General features: G+C 41.3%; 5 protein-coding genes across 6 annotated transcripts; 2 read left to right on the top strand and 3 right to left on the bottom strand.

Moving 5' to 3' along the window:
- Positions 1-745: 745 nt before the first annotated feature.
- anapc15 (anaphase promoting complex subunit 15) lies at positions 746-3,969 on the top strand. 2 transcript variants are annotated; one of them, XM_061072714.1, is made up of 5 exons: positions 746-812; positions 1,142-1,263; positions 2,429-2,488; positions 2,766-2,906; positions 3,070-3,969. In XM_061072714.1, the coding sequence occupies exons 2-5, from the start codon at positions 1,144-1,146 to the stop codon at positions 3,115-3,117; spliced, it is 369 nt and encodes a 122-aa protein (XP_060928697.1). In that variant the 5' UTR covers positions 746-812; positions 1,142-1,143; the 3' UTR covers positions 3,118-3,969. The 2 variants fall into 2 exon arrangements, with proteins under 2 accessions (XP_060928697.1, XP_060928696.1); XM_061072713.1 differs by having other exon boundaries at positions 759-812; positions 1,139-1,263.
- Positions 3,970-4,602: 633 nt separating this feature from the next.
- On the bottom strand, positions 4,603-5,968 carry tomt (transmembrane O-methyltransferase). The gene is made up of 4 exons (XM_061073900.1): positions 5,707-5,968; positions 5,423-5,619; positions 5,104-5,226; positions 4,603-4,800 (listed from the first exon to the last, which is right to left on the bottom strand). The coding sequence occupies exons 1-4, from the start codon at positions 5,966-5,968 to the stop codon at positions 4,603-4,605; spliced, it is 780 nt and encodes a 259-aa protein (XP_060929883.1).
- Positions 5,969-7,698: 1,730 nt separating this feature from the next.
- sfrp2l (secreted frizzled-related protein 2 like) lies at positions 7,699-10,693 on the bottom strand. Its single transcript, XM_061073680.1, has 3 exons — positions 10,174-10,693; positions 8,822-8,902; positions 7,699-8,691 (listed from the first exon to the last, which is right to left on the bottom strand). Exons 1-3 carry the CDS (start codon positions 10,691-10,693, stop codon positions 8,276-8,278), a joined length of 1,017 nt encoding a protein of 338 aa, XP_060929663.1. The 3' UTR covers positions 7,699-8,275.
- A 3,097-nt stretch (positions 10,694-13,790) lies between these two features.
- lamtor1 (late endosomal/lysosomal adaptor, MAPK and MTOR activator 1) lies at positions 13,791-18,469 on the top strand. The gene is made up of 5 exons (XM_061072664.1): positions 13,791-14,026; positions 15,064-15,206; positions 15,324-15,401; positions 16,068-16,191; positions 16,524-18,469. The coding sequence occupies exons 1-5, from the start codon at positions 13,985-13,987 to the stop codon at positions 16,614-16,616; spliced, it is 480 nt and encodes a 159-aa protein (XP_060928647.1). The 5' UTR covers positions 13,791-13,984; the 3' UTR covers positions 16,617-18,469.
- A 352-nt stretch (positions 18,470-18,821) lies between these two features.
- lrrc51 (leucine rich repeat containing 51) lies at positions 18,822-21,139 on the bottom strand. The gene is made up of 4 exons (XM_061073491.1): positions 21,088-21,139; positions 20,243-20,448; positions 19,968-20,116; positions 18,822-18,954 (listed from the first exon to the last, which is right to left on the bottom strand). The coding sequence occupies exons 1-4, from the start codon at positions 21,137-21,139 to the stop codon at positions 18,822-18,824; spliced, it is 540 nt and encodes a 179-aa protein (XP_060929474.1).
- Positions 21,140-23,787: the final 2,648 nt, after the last annotated feature.

Genomic DNA, 23,787 nt, shown 5'->3' with positions numbered 1-23,787 from the left:
GAGTACAATTCAATGATTAATCAAAATATAGGGGTTGTGTAGTTCTATCATTCGTCCATCTCTTGTAATAGGCCCTAGGTGGGGTTATAGTTGTAGACCCTACATTCCCTACACTGTGATGCTATTAGATAGAATGGATGAAAATAATGGGATATGATTATTTGTTTGTTAGTTGTTTTGTATTGGTCCTTTCCACAGACATTTTGACAGGTCAAAGTTGAAGAAAGCACAAATGGAAATGATAAAAATGAATGATTGCTGAATTTATTTTTGTTTGGAATTGTAGTATACATCTACTTCCAGATCTATTTCATTTTTTTTAATTGGCAAGCACTTGTACTTGAGATTAAAGAGTCCTCTACAAATAAAATGTCATTACTAATATGTAGCTGCTTCTGTGTCAGGGTCCCTGTGAAGTGCATGCTGGCTCACTACTCGTTATACTGGGACACCTGAGCTGGACAGAGACATTATTAATGCAAACCTGAGCTCAGCCTATTATGTGATGTCAAAATTAATGCTGTCAAAAAAGCTTATGTAGTTAGTACAGGACAAAATACACATTATTAATCTCTTAAATGTGTATTTTCATATGTTACTGTGTTTATGTGGCAAAATGAATTAGGATTTGTAGAATAATTATTTAATACAATGTCAAATTAAATTTCCCCTTTTTCCCTGCGGTGCTACTGCCATACAAGCGGAACCTTTGCGAGGTGACACTGGAAGAGAGGACTCTTTAAAGGGGAACACACCGGGCTTCCGGTCGATTTAGTTTGAATTTCTGAGAAGCTGTGGCGAGAGATTGTCAGGTATTTAACTTGAACTTAAAACAACACATTACGTCACGTTTGAACCAGGAATATTAGCGGTTAAGTTTTCATTATACGTTATAGTTTCTCCACAGGAAGAGTTTAAATCGTCGGGGTCACATTAAGTCACCGTGTCTCTCCAGCAGCTTTGTGTTGCATGAATCTGTTTGTTATCACAGTGAACCAGACAAATACCGTGTGGCTTCATTTCTACCGTGCACCCCGAGGTCTCACGCTTTGTGTCTCGGCTAGTAGAGACACGTGTACACGCTACGAGCAGATTGACACAGTGTTGTTGTTGTTGTTGTTGTCCCTGTGTGTGGCAGCAGACATGTCCACGCTGTTCCCCTCGCTCTTCCCCCGGATCACCGAGACCCTGTGGTTCAACCTGGACCGACCCTGCGTGGATGAGGCCGAGCTGCACCAGCAGGAGCAGCAGCACCAAACCTGGGTAAACGACCACACCTCTGCTGAGACACACACACAAACACACACACACTCTTTGCGTGGAACGTGACACTCCTTCATGTTGCATTTAAGGTCATCTCGACATTTCTGTGTCACTTTAGATAAGATCCGATGAGCTTTATTGCTTTATTGATCCCACGCCAGAGAATTGGACGAGAGAACAGGCAATGAAATGGAAAATACAATGCAGAGAATATTCAGATCGTAAGAGGTGGGAATATTTGTAGAGAAATGTACTCAAGCACGTTTACTGTTCCCCCAGTACAACTACACACACCCATTATGGACTTCTGCACTTTAACTCTGGTTTAACTCTCTTAACTGTGCAATATTCGTTCTGCCTGTGCATGCAATGGATCGTGTGCAACCCAATTCACAGTACATATTCTCACACTGCACATATTTCTTGTTTTTAACCTGTTTATACTTGTTTTTGTTCCATACATATTTTTCTATATTTTCTATATCCTTACACATAAGTATTGCATGTTACTGGTGCCTACTTTTGACTCTTGCTGCCGTAACATTACACATTTCCCCATTGTTGGACTAATAAAGGATGATCTTATCTCATCTTAGAAACTGTTAACTGTGTTTTAACAGTATCCTGCTAAGAATCAAGGAGCCATAAATCCTATTTTTTCCCTCACTACCAGTTCTGCATCTCAGAGTTAAAACTGTTAGAACAACAAAGATGATGACATTCAGTCAGAGTGGAAAACCATATCACTCTGAGTGGAAAGTTAATTTAAATGGACGATTTAATTCTAAACTAGTGTCACCATGAACGGTGTCAGGCTCAGACAACACATCTCGCAGGGCCCCAACAAAACAAAGAAATGGGCAAGGGACAAAACACAACTTCCCATGTGATGACAATTCAGCCGGTATAAACTCTTCAGATGAACATTTTCCAGAAGCACTCCTCAAGTTTCGTTATTAAGTATATTTACAAAGCTGGTCATTTTACAGTTGTAGAATAAATATGTGTTCTATGGTGTACAACCCTTTCAACTGAGACACTGTCTGTCAAATTCCTCATGTCCATGTCAACTTTGTACAGCTATTTTGTGCCTATCCTCAATGTACTAATGGGTCATAAGTCGGTCAGGCTCTAATGTGTGTGTGTGTTTTTTTTCTTGTGTCAGTTGCAGAGCATTGCAGAGAAGGACAACAACTTGATGCCGATTGGGAAACCTATTTTTGAGGTACAGCATTTTTGTAACATGTTTTAGCACAACGGCCACAGTAGAGATCACCACATCTCAACAGATGAATTGAAGCATAGCTAAGACAAATGATTTGCTGCTGTATGAAAGTATGAAACTGATACTGGTTACATTATTCCATGTGCTTTACAACAAGTTGGAGCTGTCAGTTTAACACCTGAAACCCATTTCTTCTATTTGCCTGTTGTTTTGTCTTTTGCCCTTTTTTTGTTCTTGCTCTTCATCTATTTATGTCATCTGCATTTACTGGGCTCAGGCAGGATATGAAGAGGAGGACGAGGAGGACGACGAGGATGAGGAAGACAGCGAGGAAGACTCTGAAGATGAAGAAGACATGCAGGACATGGATGAGATGAATGATTACAATGAGTCACCCGATGATGGCGAGATCAACGAGGTGCTTTGATATATCATTTATGGGACATCTTTTCAAATTAAAAGCGCTAAATTCACTGAAATGACTTTTAGACATACAAGTGTTGTTTTCTTTTTAACCTTACTTTCGGCTTCTCAAACAGAGAAACACCAGTGTGTAATCTGGCTCTGCTTCTGTCTGTCAGGTGGACATGGAGGGAGCAGACCAAGACCAAGACCAATGGATGATATAAGACAAAAGATGGTTTTACTCTCCATCAGACTGATGTCTGTCTGGCTCTGGAGTTCTGCTCCCCTCTTAGAGCCACGACTGCTGCCTCTTGCGCCATGATATCCTTCAGATGAGGGTTGGGTAAATCCAGCACAAGGGTCTCATGTCGAGCTGCTGCCAGCCTCCGAGCCTCGGGATGGCATTGGACCTTGCTCCGAGTGTCGCTCACACATTTAAAGTTGTATAGAATGAAAGCATTGATGTAAGTTTAAACACATGTCAGGTTTTGTCTGCTTTTTCTGTGAACCTGTCAAAGCAGTTTCACACATCGTTGATGCTGTAAAACCCTCAAGGTCCTACTGTTCAGTAACCAGCCGGGCACTTAGCCAAATAGTGGCATGTCATCGCAGTTCAGTGAAACTACTAATGAAACTACGACCTCATCACATCTTCAGTCATGTGCCTCTTCTCAGAGTCTCTGCAATGCTGACACAGCACAAACTGCAGTTCACTCAGCGAAATAATATTTCACCTATGAAGGACTTCACCACAGAGTCCAATCCTGTTACCCGATGTGTTTATAATCATGCATTCAGAGTTTTCAGAAGAGCTTGTAAAATATGTTTATTTCATTTTTTTACCTTTTAAAATATACCCATTTTCTTTTATGAATACAATGGCCGGCCAGCCAAATTGTCTCATGTTTCTCTTTATGGATTGTTTACCAAGGCTTTTATTATTGAAACTGAAATGAAGGCCTTGACAGTTTGTAATAAATTAACTTATTTTGATGGAATCATGATTTTTTTTAGTAGGTTATAATAAATAACATGAAATTTTGTTTGTTTGTGTATGTGATGGATTAGATTGAGTTAATGCCCAGTGAGATTAAATCAGAACTAGCACTGATAAAGAACAATACTCTGGATTTGGTGTTGATAAAATGTATAGTGTAAGAAAGTGGTGCTGTTTTCCACAGTTTATTTGATATCATTGAACCGTGATTGACCGTTTCATTTTCCACTTGAACACTTTTCAATTTTAAACTTGAACGTAAAGGACATAAACTATAAACTCACCAACTTTTTAATTTCATACCTCTTTTTGCTGTGATGGTTTTGCTGCCCCCCCCCCAAAAAAAAAATTTGGCAGGTACTATATGTTTAGACAGAAATAAGCTTTTTCTTCGGACATGAGCCTTTAATGGAAAGCTGACAGCAGATAATGACAGGCAGTGCGAACAAGAGACAAAAATCATCTCTTTTGTTTTTACATTTGTTACCCAGGGGAGGGCGCTGTCTGAGATGAGTTGAGATAAAAAAACATCTGTAAAAGTCGATTCTCCAGTTTTCAGGTGAATGTAACTTTTTTTAGAAAAAAAAATGTGCAGCTATCTTTACCATCACATGTTTCCTCGAAGACAGTTTTAACATCAGGTTCACCATCACATCATCCCTTCCCTCCGAAATATGTATCTGTAATAGTGTGATTTCCCAGTCTGCATCGTTTACTTGATTCCCTGGTAGACCAGCTCAGCCATGCCATCCCTGATGCCCTTGCTGTACTCCAGCATGGCCCGGTGGATCTTCCACTCATAAAGGCCGCTCTTACGAATGTGTCTGAGGAACTTTGGAGCCCCAGGAAACAGCACGTTGTCCGCCACGATCATAGACCCTTTCCCCAGCAGACCAGAGCCCTCCAGCATCTGTAACACATCCACACACAAAGGCAGAATAATGTAACTGTGGGAGTTGACTACGTCACTAAACTTTGATCTACTTTAATATTCATCCTCTGTATTTTAATACTCAACATGTATATACACAACTTTTTGGCTGTTCTTCCAATCAGCTCTCGTTTAAGAAAAAGAGAAATAGGCAGAGAGGAAGCCCATTTTTTAAAATCTTTTCAGTCAGATTCAGACATGGAGATTTTTAGATTTTGTAACACTGGAAGATTTTCAAAAGCAAGGGATTTTATGTCCTTTCAAATGACTTATGATCGTGACCTGCAGATCAGGACAGTAGGATTTCTTCCAATGGTCCATGAAGACGAAATCCAGACGTTCTAAACCGTAGTCAGCCCGCAGCCGAGGGATGACTTCATCTGATGGATTCACAATGAGCTCCACCTTGAGAACACAGCAGGAATGTATCATTATCACTACAATGTAGTACTTTCCATATTAAATATGAAATTACACAAAAAAGAAAAGGAGATGGCGTGTATAGGTCATCTTAGGCTTCTGTGAAAAGGCCTACAGTACACAGAGTGCATTGATAGACAGTGACGTGCTGTAAATAGGTCAAATATTTCTGCTGCCTCACTGTGTCATCATCAAATCCTGCCAGGCGGACGATTTTCTCTGCGATGGCGGCATTCCTCTGGTCCATCTCGATGCTGTAGAGCCTGGCACCCAGGGGCAGAGCTCGGGCGATCCGCACGGTGCTGTACCCGCAGTGGGCCCCCAGCTCCAGCACAGTCAAAGGACTCTGGTTCAACAGCAGCCGGTCCAGGACCTTCCCTGGAACCACACAAAAACACCCACATCAGCAAAATTTAGACCTTTAAAGCATGTTTTAATAAAAAAATATTCTGCTGTATCATCCACCTTTCTTAGGCCCAATGTTGCTGATGAACTCCACCTTGCTGCACCAGGCGTCGAAGGCGTCCAGGATGCTTTCAGGGTCTCCGGGGGTGGCATGAGTAAGAACGTACTGGTAGACCCGTTCCTCTCGACTCAGACCAGTCCTACAGTCCTTCCATATCCTGTACAGGACGGCCCGGTAGAACAGCACAAAGTAGTAACGGTACCTGATGAGCAGTGTCAGCAGGAGGGGGATGAAGGCCAGAGCGATGGCAGGAGACACCATCCTAACTCCCACAGAGAGAAACACACACACACACACACACATAGAAGTGGATTCATAAAACACTAATATGAAAAAGAAGGTAGAGAGTTGTTTTTAGAAAATGTTATACCACTAATTCACTGAAGGCCTGTGTTTTATACAGTGTCTATATTTTAACTCTGCTATACACTGTTGTATTGAAATGCAACTGAAGTTTTATTCTCGGTAGAAACTTGACATTATATAAATAGATAGTATAGTTTGGAAATATCCGAGTCATTGTACTCATCATACGCGTGCTTAGCCGTGTCTTCATATCTAAAAAGGAGTTGACGAATTAAACGGAATATGGTTCTTCTTATTTAGCTGGAAGTGAAAGTATTTAGTCGTATGAATAAAACAAAACTAGTCACCAGTCCTGACCTGCTTCTGGCAGACTTTGGTTAGATCAGAAAAAACTATAACCACTTAAAGAGCTTTCATTATTGCAGGATAAAGAAATGTAATTTGTATAACACAATTATATACTTTTGCCTATTGTAAGACCATTGTTTGATTTAGTATTATTCATAGTGTCATATTTACCTGAAATGACACACAATTAATAAGATAAGCATTTTGAGAGGAATGTTCTCTCTGTCTAAATTACAGGAGAGGAGATCTGCACATAAAGAATCGACCAGGCTTCAGACCTGTAGTGAACGTGCTGCCTCTCAGCCTCAGATAACTGGAGACTCCACACACAACAGATGCTCTATCAATATATTTGCATCAACATAAACTGTCTCTCGTTGTCCCATAAAAAACAGACAAACTCACCTGGTTTCTAACAAGCTTGTGGAAGCGGATCAGCTGCAGTAAGCTTAGCAAAGAGGAGCGTGGCACTGAGGCGAGAAAGACAGAGAAGTGTGTGTGTGTGTGTGTGTGTGTGTGTGGAAGAGAAGGTAAGAGACCTGAGGGTATAAATAATTTATGTTTCATGCATGACAGTATATGTCCTGTAAGTAGTTACATATAACAGCTGTTAGAGCTGGTGTTCGCTCTTATACATCAGTTTTCATTATTTTCGATAAGACACACATTGGGGTTCCTCAGTAGAATAAAGCCGACACAGTGAAACAGAGAAAGTGAGACAGAGAGAGGCATCGTTAATCAGACACTTGATATATCAAGAAAACATCAACAGGTGTGTGTCTGTGTGGAGTCGCATGGAGTCCAATTTCTTTTGCTGAGTCATGATGGAAACAGCAGGAAAAACCCATCGAACACAAAGGAAAAACTTATTTATGGACATGTATCTAATGTCAGACAATATTTTTTAATAAAAGCTTATTTAAATTAAGACAAATCTACCAAATTTAAAAGTAAAAGCAGTGACAGATTCATCTTAGGTAAAAAATAAATACAATAAAATGCAAAAATAGACACCAAACCCAAATTTAAATGATTTATTGTTCACATCACACTTCCTGTCCTGTCTGTATTTTCAGTGCTTGACATGAGATTACAGCATCCTCACTTGTTAAAAGCCCTCTCGTCTTTCTGCTGCTGTGAAACAATATTACACAATAACAGTCAAAGAAAAACACACTTGAGTATAAAGTATTACAGTTTTGTGATAGTATAGTTAGTACAGTGTAAGAAAAACAATTATCATAACAGGAGTAACAATTACACTGCTCCACCTTGTGTATGATGAATAGAAAACGTGTTGAGATCTGTCTTGTTTCAAAACCATTTAGTCTCTTCTATATACACAAATTTACACAAAAATACAAGAAAAAATACACACAATTTCGAATTGAATTGGTCAGTTGGGCCTTGGCGGAGGTTTGTGTTGTGCTAGTTGATTATGTGGCTTTTGGCATAATTTCATAAATTAATCAGGAACAATTCATCAAGGAAGTAGCCTGTATGCACATTTACATGTCTTTGACATATGTTTTAGAAAAACCTGTTCTCATGTGATTTATCTAATGTTACTTTGGAACTTTTGCCTCTGCCATGGAGGTTATGTTTGTTTACTTTAGCAGGATTAGGTAATGAAAAATGACAAACTTTGTGGAAGGATGGGACATGGGCTGAGAAGGAACCCATTGAATTCTGATTGAAAGGAGACTGATATTGATGAGTGAGTACAATTTGGTGCAGATCCAAATAAAAATCTGGATCTAGTGGATTTAAAAGTGTTTTCATCGGGTGTTGGGTTTTTCTGGTAACAAATAGGACATAAAACCTTTCACTTTCACCAGTGTGTAGCTGAGATAATGTGGATTCAGTCTGGTAAGCCACAGATCATATGTACTGGCGGGACGGCAGTCGTTGACCCTACAGCTCAGGACAGGGATGTTTGAGGAGAGCTCTGATGAACTTCTTCAACTCCTTGTCCCCTCTGGTCCACCTCACCAGCCGAGTCAGCACCAGCCTTCCCTCCTCAGCCTGAGACAGGGCCAGGAACAATCCATTCGGGGGCCCATTCCCCTCCTTCCCTCCTTTAGCTTGTCCTTTATCCATCTGTTCCTCTTCCACCTGCTGGTCTTGGTTGGTGCCTGCAGAATCTAAGCCAGGACACGTACAGGTGCCTCCTTCTTGCAACCACAAAGCATTGTGTGCCATGGCGCCTCCGATCCCTTCTGCCCTCTCCGCTCCTCCCCCTGCCCACCTCAGGATGCGGCTGCGGGCCGTCGGCACCAGCTGACGGTCCCCCCCCACCGTCGACACACTGCCCAGACGCATTTTAAATGCTGTAACAGAGACAGAGAGGGTTCAATTTAACCGGTGTGATTTCAGACACATTGTAAAACAAACTCTGTGATTAGATGAGAAGTTCATGCTATGGGATGTAATTTGTAATCCACATTTGTTTGTTCTCACCATATGGACTTTGGCAGAAGTTTTCCTGGATGTCTGTCTCTCCTTCAGCAGCCAGACTACAGGCCTCACAGATAACACTCCCTGGGGAGGTGATAAGAGAGATTAGATGAGTGATGCGAGCGTCTGCAGCAGGAATGTAAAAGAAAATCTCAAAGTCGGGAGGGAACAGATGGAGCAGAATCTCCAGGATCAATTCACGCAAAACAACCAAAAGCGCAAATAAGTTTGAATAAAACTGATCTCCAGAATGGAAATTCGAGGAACATAAAAAAAAAATTAAAAAAAAAGCTTTATGCAATATACAGATCACAATACTTTATTTAGCCCATATCTCTGCAGGATTTCAACTAAAACCTGACTGATTTAATGCAGATGATGAAGATAGAAGAACTGTGACCAGGACATGCAGTCTGTTGAGCCAGACATGTCATACTTTAAAACCTGTCAGTGCTATGTAATGGAGAAATGCTCCATATTATAAAGCTTTACTTGGTCTTACTGACGTTTCTGGCTACTTAGCAGCAGAAATAAGCTCTGACATGTTTCGGATGAGGTAGTACTAGTTAATGATGTGATGGCTAATATACTGTAATCTGTGCATTGTGCAAAAATATGCAGTGCCTTCAGGGGTAATGCTATAATTGTGTGGTGCTCTTCGAGAGTGGAAAAGTACACCTTTCCCCCCTCCCAAGTCTAGCTCACATTTTTGTTGAGAAATGTTGTAAAATTAATCAAAGTTTGAACTGTTATTAAAGTGGAAAGTACAGCTAGAAGCTCGTAGAAACAGGAGTCCCAACAACACTGCAAATTTGTGAGGCGCCCCAAGCCAATCAGCCCGGTTTAATCCTTCACAATGCATGTTTTTATAATCTTGTATGTATTTTAGTAGAATCATAATCTCAAAAACAAAGTGGCATACAATCTAAATACTCAAGTACATTAAAGTATCTGAAGATGTTGACAGTGTTGTTGATGGAAAGGCAGATAGTGTGATGAGTGAAACATGTAATTAGAGCTGCAATGATTAGTTGACTAATTGATTAGTCGAGTTGATTCTGGAACTATTTAGAATAACTGATTAAACATTTCAACCATTTTTTTCATGCAAAAATGCAAAATACTTCCAGCTTCTTTTGTGTACTTTTTTGCATTTTCAAGACATCATGTTTGATTTTAAGAAACTGTGATGATTATGTCATGTAACATCATGGACAGTTTATAGACCAAGTGATTAATCGATTATAGACAATAATCAGAGCTGATCTCTGGTTGCCGCCCTACGTTAAGTCAGTAGAATCGATTAATCGATTATAGACAGTGATCGAGGGAAACCCCCACCGACCATCACTGACCTTTCAGCGCCTCCTCGTGCTGCACCTCCTCCTCGGTCCGCCCCCCCCGCTCCCCGGTTGCCGGGATACACAGCTCGGGGGCGCGCGGGAACCGGCTGCAGTTGAACATCTGGGGCCACGGGAACCCGAACGCGCTCATCACGGGCACGCAGCCGTCGCGCACGGCCTCGCACAGCCGCCTGCAGGGGCTCACGGGCCCGGCCAACTCCGGCAGGCACACCGGGGCGAACAGCGAGCACAGGAACTTCTTGGTGTCCCGGTGGCACAGCTTGGAGACGAGGGGCAGCCAGGCGGCCGACTGCTGCTGGGCCTCCCGCAGAGAGTCGTGGCCCAGCAGGTTGGGGACCCGCATGTGCCGGTAGCCGATCCCGGTGCACAGGGACAGGGTGCTGGGGATGGGCTTGCACACCGAGCGCACCGACGAGCTGAAGCCGAGGGACGGCGGGCCCAGCTGGAGCGGGACCCCCGGGTCCGAGGCTCCGCAGAGCACGACGAGGCCGAGCAGCAGCAGCACACTCATGATGGTTGATCGGCGGGGGAAGAGGGAGGTGTGCGGGGCTGCTCCTCCGTCTGCCGGGGCGCGACCGGCCTGGAGGTGTAAACAAAGAGGTGTGGAGGAGACGGGGGGTAAATGAGAGGGCAGGCGCCTCCCAGCCCAGGCCCTCGGGTTTGGCCCTGTGCTGAGCAGCTTCAGAAGTTGCCAACTCAAATCAAGAATAAGCATAAATGAAGAAGAGCGAAATACCTGCGTGTGTAGAATACAACTAAACACATGGCAACTTGTTTTCTGCATAATCAGAAGATCCTTTTTACTGTTTGTGAAAGCGATCTGCAAAGGGAAGTGCTGAGTTACTCACACCCAGTTGTGACATGAAGATGCACACTGACAACAAAAGCCTGATGTTCAGGATGCCATGTTGTTCTATGTTTCATCCCTTTCTATTTTTTATTTAAGGAAACAATTCAAGGTTTTCCCTAATGCCAAATTGGTGCCTCATTTTCAGTCTCAAACTATTCTGTTATTACCAATTATAATGATCTGTAAATGCAGTTTACCTCAGCTGAGGTAAACAAGCCACTCTGTCTCCATCGGGTCATATACTGACTTCTGCAATTGATCAATACAGATTGTTCCCGTCTATAAACAATTCAAGGTTTTCCCTAATGCCAAATTGGTTCCTCATTTTCAGTCTCAAACTATTCTGTTATTCCCAATTATAATGATCTGTTAATGCAGTTTACCTCAGCAGGACTTGCTTGTTCAAATCATCATCATAACCCCCGGCCCATCTGACTGGCGTCTGCCTCCACACCTCGCTGCAGACTCAGGGGGGTGCACTGGGTTTCTGCACTCATGTTGGGTAAACTGGGAACTGTGCTCCAGGGTGCAGTGTAGGGCAGAGTGCAGACACAACACATGTCTGCATGAACAAATGTTCCAGACTCCTCATGTCGAAAACAAGCCACTCTGTCTCCATCGGGTCATATACTGACTTCTGCAATCGATCAATACAGATTGTTCTTATTTCTGGATAAGATAAGTTCAAATGAGATGAGATGAGGTAAGAGAAATATACTACAACACAGGATAAGATAATATTAAATGAAATAGATAACTTAAACAAGATTCAATTAAGTGTTGTGTTGTATTTTGTATTCCTTACGAAATCTGAATAATATGATAAGTTCTGGCAGCAAAATTGTAAATACTCTGTAGATTAATTATCACTTTAATCAGTATTATATTAAAGTTTTAAGGTTGGATTAGGGGAGAAATATTTCTATAGAGTTTGCTTGGATTTGAGGGAAATGAGTCCAAAGTAATTCATAGGATTTTCTCTGCAAGCGGGGACAATAGGAGGGCGTTTCTGAGTTTTGACAAACGTTCCCTGTCAGTATTGTGACATCATGGAATGGAAATTAAGTGCAACTTCAGCACTATGTGTGCTGCTCTGTCATCATCCTCAGCCGGAGGGTGTCACAGACCCTTTCATCTTTTTCGATGGAGACTGCCACATGTGCAGCAGCAAGCCTCATCCTGTTGCCCTCACCCCTCTGCTGCTGCTGTCTAATTCATTTTGCTCAGTTGCGTAGCCTGTCATTAATTTAGACAGCTTGCATTTGATTAAGTATTTGCAATGTTTTGCCCTGAAGTTGCTGTCTGGCTCCTATTGCTTAAAATGTAATTTCCTAGATCCCAAGATTCATGCATTTTTGAATAGTTTGCAGTAGTCTAATTGAACACAACTTGGTTTGAGATCTTGCACATTACGAACAAGAACACTTATAGTCTTTGAAGGTTGAGTCTCTAGGATTTAGTCCAGAAGTTGCAAACAGATGAATACTCCCTGCCCCACCTTCCCCTTCCAGAGTCAAGTAGAAATCTACAGTAGGTAAGGTCAAAAGAGCGAGTGTTTGGTTTGAATCCTTTGGGCTACTGTAGAAACATAGAAGGGACTTATTTGAAGGTCATGACAACACAATATTTCTTTATTTAATGTGATTACGCACTAATGGAAACAATATTAAATAAATTCTTCGCATTGGACCTTTAAGATGTTATGCAGCCTGTATTCAAACACTTGTGTTATAAAGATGGCTGAGGGGCTGAGGATAATGTTTCCATGATGTGAAAATATGAATGTTAAAATTACTTGGCACTTCTCAGACACTTCCATACCCTATTTTCCCTTAACTATGATCTGTATATGTATCTACTAATTATTTTATATTTCACCTACTTGCTTGTACATAATGTTAATATCATTTATTTATCTTTGCTTTGTTGTCTTTACTGTCTACATGTATCCTTGTATGCAGGACACAAATATACCTGGCAGATAATTCTGTATGAATGGGGAAATGAAACCGGTTGTGTGAGACAGTTCTGCAGTCTCCAGGAAATCAGCACCCGTCACTTGGTACTGGGAAGTTTCAGTGTTTTGTGGTTTTCAAGAATTGGTCAATATTATGATCTGTATGCAGTGGAATTAATATTATATGCTTCATTATCATCCCCACGTTAATAAGCAGCTACATCAAGCTTTTAGGATTAGAAAGGAAGAAATTAGGATTGTTTCACTGAACTTAATGTGATTGTAAGTTCGATGGTACTTGAGTTTTTAGATTAACAGAACTCTACCGGCTCCTGTCTGGTGTTTCAGTACAGTAGCAGAGGAAAAATATTTTTTATACTCATGGACACTAAAAGTTTGAGAAATCCCAAGTAATACACATGCGAACAGGTTAAAGAGGCCAACAGGTGAGTTCACTGTCTGAGTCCGGACGAGCCGAAGCTCCTGAAGAAGGCTACTTCCTGGAGTCAGTATAAACTCTACTGGTATCAAACTCAGAAATACCAGTAGAAATAATTCATTCTTTCATTTGGGGCCTGAACCAGTTTCCAAAACAACTCAACAGAGGTTTCTCTCCATGTTTTTACTTGAGCAGTTTTCTTAAAGGCCCCTGAATCTTTATCACATTTTGTTTTTTAAACTTACTTCCTCTACTTCACTAATCTATTTACTTACCAACGCTCACGTTTTAATTATCCACCCCCCTCACGTGACACGACGGTGCAGAACCGCTTCTGGAGAACCGGAAGTGTCCTTTTGTGTTGTTGCACCACCTCCGCTGTCATGTGATAGCTCGCCTGCTGTTGACAGTGGGTTTGCTACCTCTGGATGAAGCTGGAGCCGAGTCTTGCCGTGGAGAAGTTGCATGTTTCCCGAGGAGGAGAAGAACACACGGCTGCTTTCTGACGGAGAACAGCGGAGCCGGGCTTGAGTCGCTTCGGCCCTCGGACGCTGCCATGGGGTGCTGCTACAGCAGCGAGAACGAGACCACGGAGCAGGTAGCTGCTAGCCGCTAGCCGCTAGCTGGCTAACCCTGTCCGGTTAAATACAGCACAGCTGATCCAGAAACACTCGGTGTGCTGTGATTTTAGTCATCGAATAAGCTTCGTGCATAAAGGTCACTGTTAGAGAAGGTGCCGAGGTTTTTAATTGACTTATCGCTGGAAGGATATGTGACCGTAAAATCAGTTTGAGCTAACTAGCCTTCGGATTTGGCCCTGTGCTAAGCAGCTTCAGAAGTTGCCAACTAAAATAAAGAATAAGCATAGATGAAGAAGAGCTAAAGACCTGCGTGTGTAGAATACAACTATTCAAATGGCAACTTGTTTTCTGCACGATCTGAAGATCATGGCAGTTTATTACTTTTTGTGAAAGCGATCTGCAAAGGGAAGTGCTGATCCACAGCTAAGTTACTTAACACCCAGTTGTGACATGAAGATGCACACTGACAACAGGAGCGACTGATGTCCAGGGTGCCATGTTGTGCTATGTTTCATCCCTCTCTATTTTTAATTTAAGGAAACAATTCAAGGTTTTCCCTATTAGTTTCCTCATTTTCAGTGCATCTTAACAACAGCAGGAGCACAGTGGAAACAAACAGTCAAGCTATTCTGTAATTCCCAATTATAATGATCTGTAAATGCAGTTTACCTCAGCATGACTTGTCTGTTCAAATCTGTGTGAACTTGATTAGCTATAGTGATTCAGTTAGAAGTCCTAGTACCATTTAGTGTGTGATTACTTTTGGCTGTTTTTCCGGCCTAGTTCTACATAGAGAGGTTGAATAGTTGTCTACGTTGTTTTAAACTATTAATTTGATACTGTTAATGTTGTTCACTGAGTGGAAGAACCTGACGTTAAACATGTTCTATAAGCCTTGTAATGTCACCAAATGTTAAATTGGGTAATTTGAGTCAACTATCATGACACTAGATTCTGCACACTGAACCCTTAATGTAATGCTGAATTAGTCTGTTTTTACTTTTAAGTGTTTTTCAACTTTAACATGTTAAAAATGTCATGTCAAATGCTCTAGGACCCTGAACGCAAGCCACTGATCCCCCATCCCAACCCAATAAGCAAACCCCCAAATGGGACGGACTGGATCAACACCACTGTCCCGTCAGCGCGGACAGATGAACAGGCCCTCCTTACATCCATCCTCCACAAGACGGCCCAGTAAGATGCTCATCTGTGCAACCACAGATGAGCCAGATTCAGTGTGTTTCCTCTGATAATAAAGCGGTAAATCAACTGGTCTTTTTAATAAACCTGCCATGGTTTCCTCTCTGTCAGGAACATCATCGATGTCTCAGCAGCTGACTCTGTCATGATGGAGCAGCATGAATACATGGACAAAGCTCGGCAATACAGGTACGAGGCTGGGTAGCTGGGTAATAGTTGATATGGAAGGTTGTTGTTCTTCTGCAGTGTTTTTTCCCCTCCTGTATATGGCAAGGGTGTGGATGGCTTCAAGTAAATATGAGCCATATCATCATAAGATTCTAAGTTTACAAGTTATCAAGCTACTATACGAACTTGTTGAGATGCTGTAAGGAGATGTGAATTGTGTTGTATCCCATCAAATGAAAAACTGGAACAAAAGTAATTTCAACTTCGGACTTTAAGATAATTTAAGTACCAGTAGACAATTCTACGATATATCCAGAAGTATATCACTGTTAGTGGGTACACTTGTGGTGGTTGGAAAGAACAAAATGTTGCAAATTGTGTTTTACTTCCACTTAAACCCCACTGCTCAAGAAGTTAGTGAGGGAAGTGATTGAACAGAAACCAAAAAAATGGATTTCCCCTCAAGTATCACATTTGACCTCAGATCCAGTGACACCTAGTGGCAGTTGGATGATTTCTACCAAACAGCTACGTTAAGGCTATAATACGTGTTCAGATTAAACAGGGCCTCAGGACACCAATCAGGTTTAAGAGACAAATGATGTGTTTGATTTGTGTTATAAACATAAACTCTGAACTGCATCTCAACAGACCCGGTAAGCTTCTCCTTTTCCTTTCTGTTTCCAGTACGAAGCTGGCTGTGTTGAGCAACAGTCTGTCCCAGAAGAAAGCGCTCACTCTGCCCTCCCTCACCAGCCAGCCCCACCAAGTGCTTGCCAGTGACCTGGTGCCATACTCGGATGTTCAGCAGGTAATCATACTCTGTGGCCCCCACAGAAGTTATGTTGGCATATGCTTCCTGCGCTCGCATTGCTCCCTGACATGTGTTACATTCCTGGAGGCTAAATCAATCATCAGAGAAATGCCCCTTTGCAAACAGTGTGCTACAAGTGCAGCTGTGCAGCATTTTACTGTGAAGGCATATGACTTAACGTGTGGCTTAAAATAGATCTTAATATCTAATGCCCTTCTGTGGCGGCTATTTTTGTACTGCCCGTTATCGTGTCGATCAGATGTGATGGGAATTTGAGTTTCTTTTGTTGACACACTCCACGTGAACTCCGTCTTCCTCTTTCTCTGCAGGTATCCAAGATCGCAGCCTACGCTTACAGTGCAATCTCTCAAATCAAAGTGGATGCTAAAGAAGAACTGGTGGTCCAATTTGCCATTCCCTGATTCTGCGACTCTGGCCTGCATTTTTGTTCCTCCCATCCCGCTCTCTCTGCGTCACTGCTGCATCCTCATCCTTTTATTAAAGCCTCTTGGTCCTTGTGCTCTTTTAGCTAGGCCTCTAACAAAGACAGAGTTGATGTATGGTTAGCACACTGGCTGTCCATTAGTGTACTTAATTATGGGTCAAATACAAATTGTCATCACAGGCCACTGGGGTGTGATCTCATATCTACTACAGCAAGACCGCATCTGTGTGTAAGTGTGGATCGAAGGCTTTGTCAGATCCAGCTGTCGAAAAACAAAATCATTCATCCTGCTCTATCTTTTTAAACTAGTTGTTTCATTGTCTTTATTTTGTTAGTTTCCCCTTGCCTGTACTTAGGCAAGCAACGCTAGCTCTATACCCCAGACTGTTATCCAGAGGCATGGAAGAATGTACTGTATATTCATCCTGGACAGAGCTGCAGGATCTTTGGCACAACGCATTGGCTATTGCTGTATATACTTGGGTACAATCTCCAATGAAACAAGAGAAACGATTAATCTCTGTGGCATGGAATAATGGGAATCATCGAAGTCAAATAGGTGCAAGTGCAAGTGGTCGAGGTAGTTAAACTCTTTACCAGGATTAAAAAGTAAGAAACAGAAACACACTGGCCATTCCTCAGTGTTTCTCCTCGCACAGCAGGACTTGTGTTTAAAATATCTGAAAGAAAAAGTGAGAATATTAGTTTTTCTATTGGTGTTCAGATGTCATAATTTCGAAGGTCGTACTACTGTAGTCCTGATGTTCACTGGTAAGATCAAACCTCCCACAGTAATCTGGTGTCACTGCATCAACAGGAAACCGCGAATAAACATGACCTGAGTTACTTTATTGACATTTCACTGTTATCATTTCTAAAAACTGCTAGGGAAACAGGTTGAATTGGTAATTAGTTGTCCACTGTGTAATCAGTAGTGTAGTGACCGGTCCATGGCTGGTGTCCTGTGGCAGGTGAGGATGCAAACACAAGCAGGGTGGCTGCTGGGTTGGCCTGCTAACATCACAGGAGTTGGGGAAAGGACTGAGCTTTCTTGGGGCACAAGGTCTCAAGTTTACAGACAGCAATTTGTCCTCGGCAGTTGTCTAGCGTTAAATGAAATCTTTCACATATTTACTAGCAGCAGACATACAGAGATGAAGCGGGAGGCTGTGTGGAGGATGCAGGGACAGATATGTATTCATGCCTTTGTACAGAATATTTCGGATTTGAATATAAAAACCAGATGATGGATTGTCTGAAGTTCCTCTTTTTGTAGAGTGTTCATCAGTCAGGATTGGCTTGAGGTCTTGTGACGATAACAAAAACGTTTTTATTAAAACCCAACACTTTTATGGCCTCCAATGCTTTTTTTTTTGCTGCAGATTGTAATATTAGTGATGAAATGGTCACAATATTAAGAAACTAACCATTGTAGCAGTGTGTGGGAGCGTTAACAATCTAAGTACCGCAGCAGATGATCCGGACCCCTTTTTTGTGATTAATTTATTTGTGTTTTAAATGTGTAATTGCTCTTTGGAGGAGAGCATGTGACTGTATGCGTGGGCAGGGAGCATGGTGAGCCGCTCTTGATTCTCTAAAGGGATGATCTGCAAGGCTGTGATTATTTCAACCATGCAATTAATTTGAGCTTTTTTGTTTTGTTGTTGCAAGTGGTTTCTTTTTTTTCCTGTTTTGTTTGTTACACAATTGTGTAATACTACCTGAAATATGTTTGTAATATCTTAGGCTAGTACCAAAAAGTTTTAAAATTGTTTATTTGTTTGTTTTTTGGGGGGTTTAATTGAATTCATTAAAAACTTTCAACATAAACCCTTCTTCTTATTCAGTAGACATTGACATCCATATGCTTATCATTCCTGTTCAGTAGATATTAAACATCTATATGCTTATATCTGGGAGGTAGTTGGTGAAGCACTGAAGTCACTTATTGTTATATCTTGTATTCTTTGTTATAGTAAGATAGTGTTCAAATATTCTACTTACCACCCATGTCTGCAACAATGTCATTTACATGCATGTGAGAGTCAACATTTAAGGATATTCTGAATCAACTGTTCATTTCAACAGAGAAGCACAAAGTTACATGTACACAATAAATATTTTAAGGTTTTTCAAGAGTGGATGTAGAGCACAGGTTACAGCAGGGGAGCTGAGCCAGCAGTCACTCCGGAGGGTGCTTGCTATGTGTGCGGCTGAAGCCATGATGCCAGATATTTGCCATGACTCGTTCGTGCCGCGTCACGACACTGAAGTCCATTGTCTTTAAGTGAGGCAGAGCAGCAATCACCCGATTCCTTAAAACAGAAAGACACACATTTGTACACTTCAAAGTTATTGTACTTTTATGTGTCTTAACAGAAAAATTCAAAGTGATTGTTGAAGATGTTTCTACGTATAAACTCTAGGAACCAGTTGTAAACAAAACTAGAATGGCAGGCAGTAGAATGTATTAACGTCCGCCAGGGCCCAACAGTCCCCTTATGAAACCACAATTAAGTTTGCTAGATTCAGATTTTGCAAGATCCATGAAATTAATATAATAATATATATTCTCAGAGAAACAAACTAAAATGCTGAAAACACCCCGTCTCGCACTGTTGAAGAAAGCGGGACAGGGTTGAAAACATAACCACCTCTTTGGTCGAGGTAATTATTACTGTTGTAGTGGTGCAACACATATATACAATCAAATGAGATGCATCTTATTCAAAAGCTGCATTGATTCATGAGATATCAGCTCAGCTCGCAATAAAATGCTTGGGTCCCAGTCTCACTTATGGCAATGCTCAGCAGTATCTCTAACTGTGTGTGTGTGTGTGTGTGTGTGTGTGTGTGTGTGTGTGTGTGTGTGTGTGTGTGTGTGTGTGTGTGTGTGTGTGTGTGTGTGTGTGTGTGTGTGTGTGTGTGTGTGTGTGTGTGTGTGTGTGTGTGTGTGTGTGTGTGTGTGTGTGTGTGTGTGTATGTGTGTGAGAGCAGTGTTGCTATGCAGACTAAGATGTGTAATATGAGCTTGATCTGCATCTCAACACCTGTTACAATGTTATGCACCTACAATGTGATCTCACTCTTCTTGCACAAGAGCAGTCTCTCACTCTACAGCTCTGAAATGTTTGACACCAGGAGGTGCTGATTTGAGTCTGTTTTTGGTTTTCAGCAAACTGCCGGCTGTTGAGGTCACTGTGCTCAATAATATTAATATGAAAAAAGTATCTAAAAACAATGGTTGTAAAAGTGTCCGACATTAAAACAGAAGCAGGATTTTTGTGTTGTGTGTATTCAGGGTCCTTTGTTGAAATTCAGACTCCACCTGTAAACTGGGTTGTCTTCTATGGTATTTCCATGTAGAGTGATGGTGAGCAGATGGGGCAGCGATCGCAGTCTGTCGACCTCCGACAGGACAAAAAGGCTGTTACCATGGAGATACAGCACACGCAGCTCACGCAGCTCAGACAAAACCTGGAACACAAGCACACATATTCGTCCATAGTGCAGATGCACACACACGTATTTGTTTACATACACAGCACACTGCATCGCTGTATTGCTGCCAGCTTAGCAACAGGAAGGAAACAGAGAACTCACCGGGTCTATGTGTGTGATTCTGTTGAATGAAAGGTCCAGCCAGGCCAGCTGTAATGGCTCAGCCAGGAAGTGGTTAACAGACACATGGAGGTCACTGAGTTCAGAGATGTTGTTATTATTAAGACGCAGGGATTGGCTTTTGTACTTCTTCTCTGAATTTTTCTTTACAGGTCGAAGACCAGTTCTGGGATCTTCTATCCAGGTATCTGAGACCACAAGAAAAAATAAATACAGTCAATACTGAGATCACGGATATATTACATTATTTTAATGACTGCTTCACGGGCAACTAACTTTATTGCTCAGTTTTTTAAAGATCTGACATTGTATAACATGTCCAATAACTTTAAATACAGAAATATGAGGAATTAGTTTGGTTATGATGTACACTGAGTCAGGGCAAATGCTTCAAGTTTTCTGAAAATGAAAATATCGGTCTGACTTACGATTGAGTATGACACATAACAATCTAATGTGCATCTCTGTGCAGCCAATACAAGAAGGAATGCTGATAATTCTCTCAATAAATGTCACATTCATAATTCTTTTAAGTTTAAATGCTAATTTTTGCTCCTTGGTGAAGGTTAAACTCTTCTTGATGGACAGAGAATGACAAACACTTGATAAACAGCAGAACATTGTACTAATCTGAGGCTGATCAATATTATGATATACCTCCTCACTGTTATTACACAATGTATAACCAATCTATCTTTATGTATTGGACTTTTGTTATATTACTATTGATGAAAATTATATTGGGATAATTACTGATATGGTTTTATTGCCTGGTCCTATAAGAGACTGAAAAAACCTTGAGGAATGTGATAGAGACAGTCTATTACCTCCCAGACAGCAGATCCGTTTGTGAGATAAATCCACTGGAGCTCCGTACATGGGCATACCTGAAAATCATTCACTCACCTGTGGGAGGACAGTGAGAGAGAATTACAGGCAAGTTTACAGACGGTAACTCAACAAAATAAACGTTTTTAATGTTTTTAACATGTTTCACCATAACATTCTGTGTATGCTGCACACATGTTTATAAACCATAACACAGGTATAGATCCAACCAAGCTGGAAGGAATCAATCATATCGATTATACTTATAGTTATTGGTCTGTCTTAATTAATTCACATGACAAATATCAAACACTTACCTACAGTGTGAGGGAGCTGCTGAGCTGGATTTGTTTGCTGCAGTTACCTGTCGGAGAAACAAAGGGTTTCCAAGGAGACACACTGTTTAAAGGCAGCTGCCTATCGATGCAACACTGTTTGGATGCATCTGCCTTTGATGCCACACTGTTTAAAAGCATCTGCCTCTGTTGCCACACTGTTTGGAGTCACTACTATTGAGTAATGTGTGAAAATGCAGATCATAATAACTAATTTAAAGCATTAAATAATAGCATTGTCTATTGTAATGCCATATTGTGCCAGTGATGTTAAATGTTAATAATGCAACCCTAAAAGGGCTACAGAGCTGTAACAACAGACACAAAAAGCAGGTTTTACATGTGTCACTGGTAGCAAAGGTATTGTAGTAGGGACTGGGTTAAAGTGACTGTAATATTAAAAAATCTTTGAAGTCTACAAGTCACAAATATTAATTATGTTAATGCTACATTAATGTCTCGCCATTATCATTTCAGACAGGAGTAAAGTCACAGCAAATTGTTGTCTCATTGAAAATAAAGCAGTGCTCCAGTTTCAGTCAATAAGCATCTGTTCCATTGACATCACTGCCAAGTCCCACCACATTCGTGTGAACCAGATTGTTCTACATCCTTTTAACAACAGCTCAACTCTCTATCAACATCTTAAAATTAGGCCTGGATAAAGGTCATTAGACAGAAAAACACACCATTCCCGTTGGCATCAGAAACTGGTTACATCACCTTGACATCGTCTTGACGTGACTTTACCCGAGACTGTTCTGTTGATGGGAAAGTACCACGAGACCTAAGCTACGAAGGAAAGACATTTTTGACTTATTTTGCAGATATATGGAAACTAACAATATAATAATTCAAAAAATGATCTCATTTGCATATGTGCAGACAAAGACCAGATATTGAATCAGATAAAGATATGCACAGTAGGCTGTATAAATATACATATGGAAATAGCAGAATTTACAGATGGTAAAGCAGTGAAGCGAACATGTAATATAGCCTCCATATATCCAACAGTAATTTCACTTAATTTTAAAAACACATTACTCAGAAATATGAGGACAGAATACCAGTGTGGGTAGCCCCAGCACTCATCTACATTATGTGCTGACTAGTCAACTTCTTTTTCCATGGAGACTGGATGTTTTTGTCTTTCAACATAATATTATGATGTTATTTGTTCTGTGTCACTGTGAGGAGTCTGACGTGTGTTAATTAAAGTTTAAACATACCCCTAAAAAAATCGGATTAAAACCAGCTCTGGATATTCAAAACAGGAAATATTTTGGAATTCGGCCGTGTTAAAAACCGTTCATATGAGCACAGACAGCGGTACTCACCGACAGGGGCCGCTCCTGGTACAGGCGTAAAAGTCGGTTGCCTAGGGTGAAAAATGCCGAGAGGGCGGCACAAGTGACTGAATTATCGATAAGCCGACCAACAGAAAAATACCTGTCAACTATTTAGATATTCTAGCACATTTTCATTCTACTCTATTCATTCGTTTCTAATTATTAATAATGTTGGTGACATTTCCTTGATAAATGTGTGGAGGTTTTATTACCTCTGCTAAGGAGGTTATGTTTTCACCTCTGATTTGTCAGTCAACATGTAATAAACTACTGGACCAATAACCACAAAACTTGGTAGAAGGAAGCTTCATGGATCTCATCTGGACATCATTAATGTTTATTTTTGTCGACATTACATGATATGCTATCAGTACAGCTGTTTTCAGACTCTTTATATTTTTTGTTATATATTTTTATTGTTTTTTTTATAGCTTGCAATTGTGTCTGCCTGTGTGTGCATCTGTATACATTCCAAAAGTTATTGCTGATGCATGACAGTTTGCGTGTGTATGTTAGGGGACGCCAATTTCAAATCTCGCCTAGGGTGCCAACATTGCCAGGGCCGGCCCTGCTCACCGACAAACAGCTGTGGCAACAGCTGCCTCAAATAGCTGGAACTGCCTTTACAAATCAGTGGCAGTGTCTGCTGCCACCGGAAGTGCCTCTACGAGCTTCCGCTGCCACGATTTGAGTTCGCTATCACTCCAGCCCTGAGGACAGGCTCGGGGGGCTCCTGGATTTTGCGACCGGCGCAAACCGAATCAGATCCAGGTCAGCGGAGTCAGCACCCAGCAACCATAACAATGAAGTCATATGAAGAGAAACACGAGCTAAAACAGATCATACTGTTTCGATATTAAATGGCTGCAGAGACTATGCAAATGTTAAAAGTGTATTTAAGCCTCTCCTCCCGCTCCCCTAACCGGCCGCCTCTGGTAGGCATAACGAGCCTACTCGGGCCGTTGCCTTCCCAGAGTCTAAACCAATCGAGTGCTCCCATTTTCCTGACGCG

The sequence above is a fragment of the Limanda limanda genome, chromosome 6 (assembly GCF_963576545.1).
Source record: "Limanda limanda chromosome 6, fLimLim1.1, whole genome shotgun sequence".
Classification (NCBI taxonomy): Eukaryota; Metazoa; Chordata; class Actinopteri; order Pleuronectiformes; family Pleuronectidae; genus Limanda; species Limanda limanda.
The sequence above is the reverse complement of the archived record's forward strand: the minus strand, read 5'-3'. Positions and strand labels throughout refer to the sequence as shown.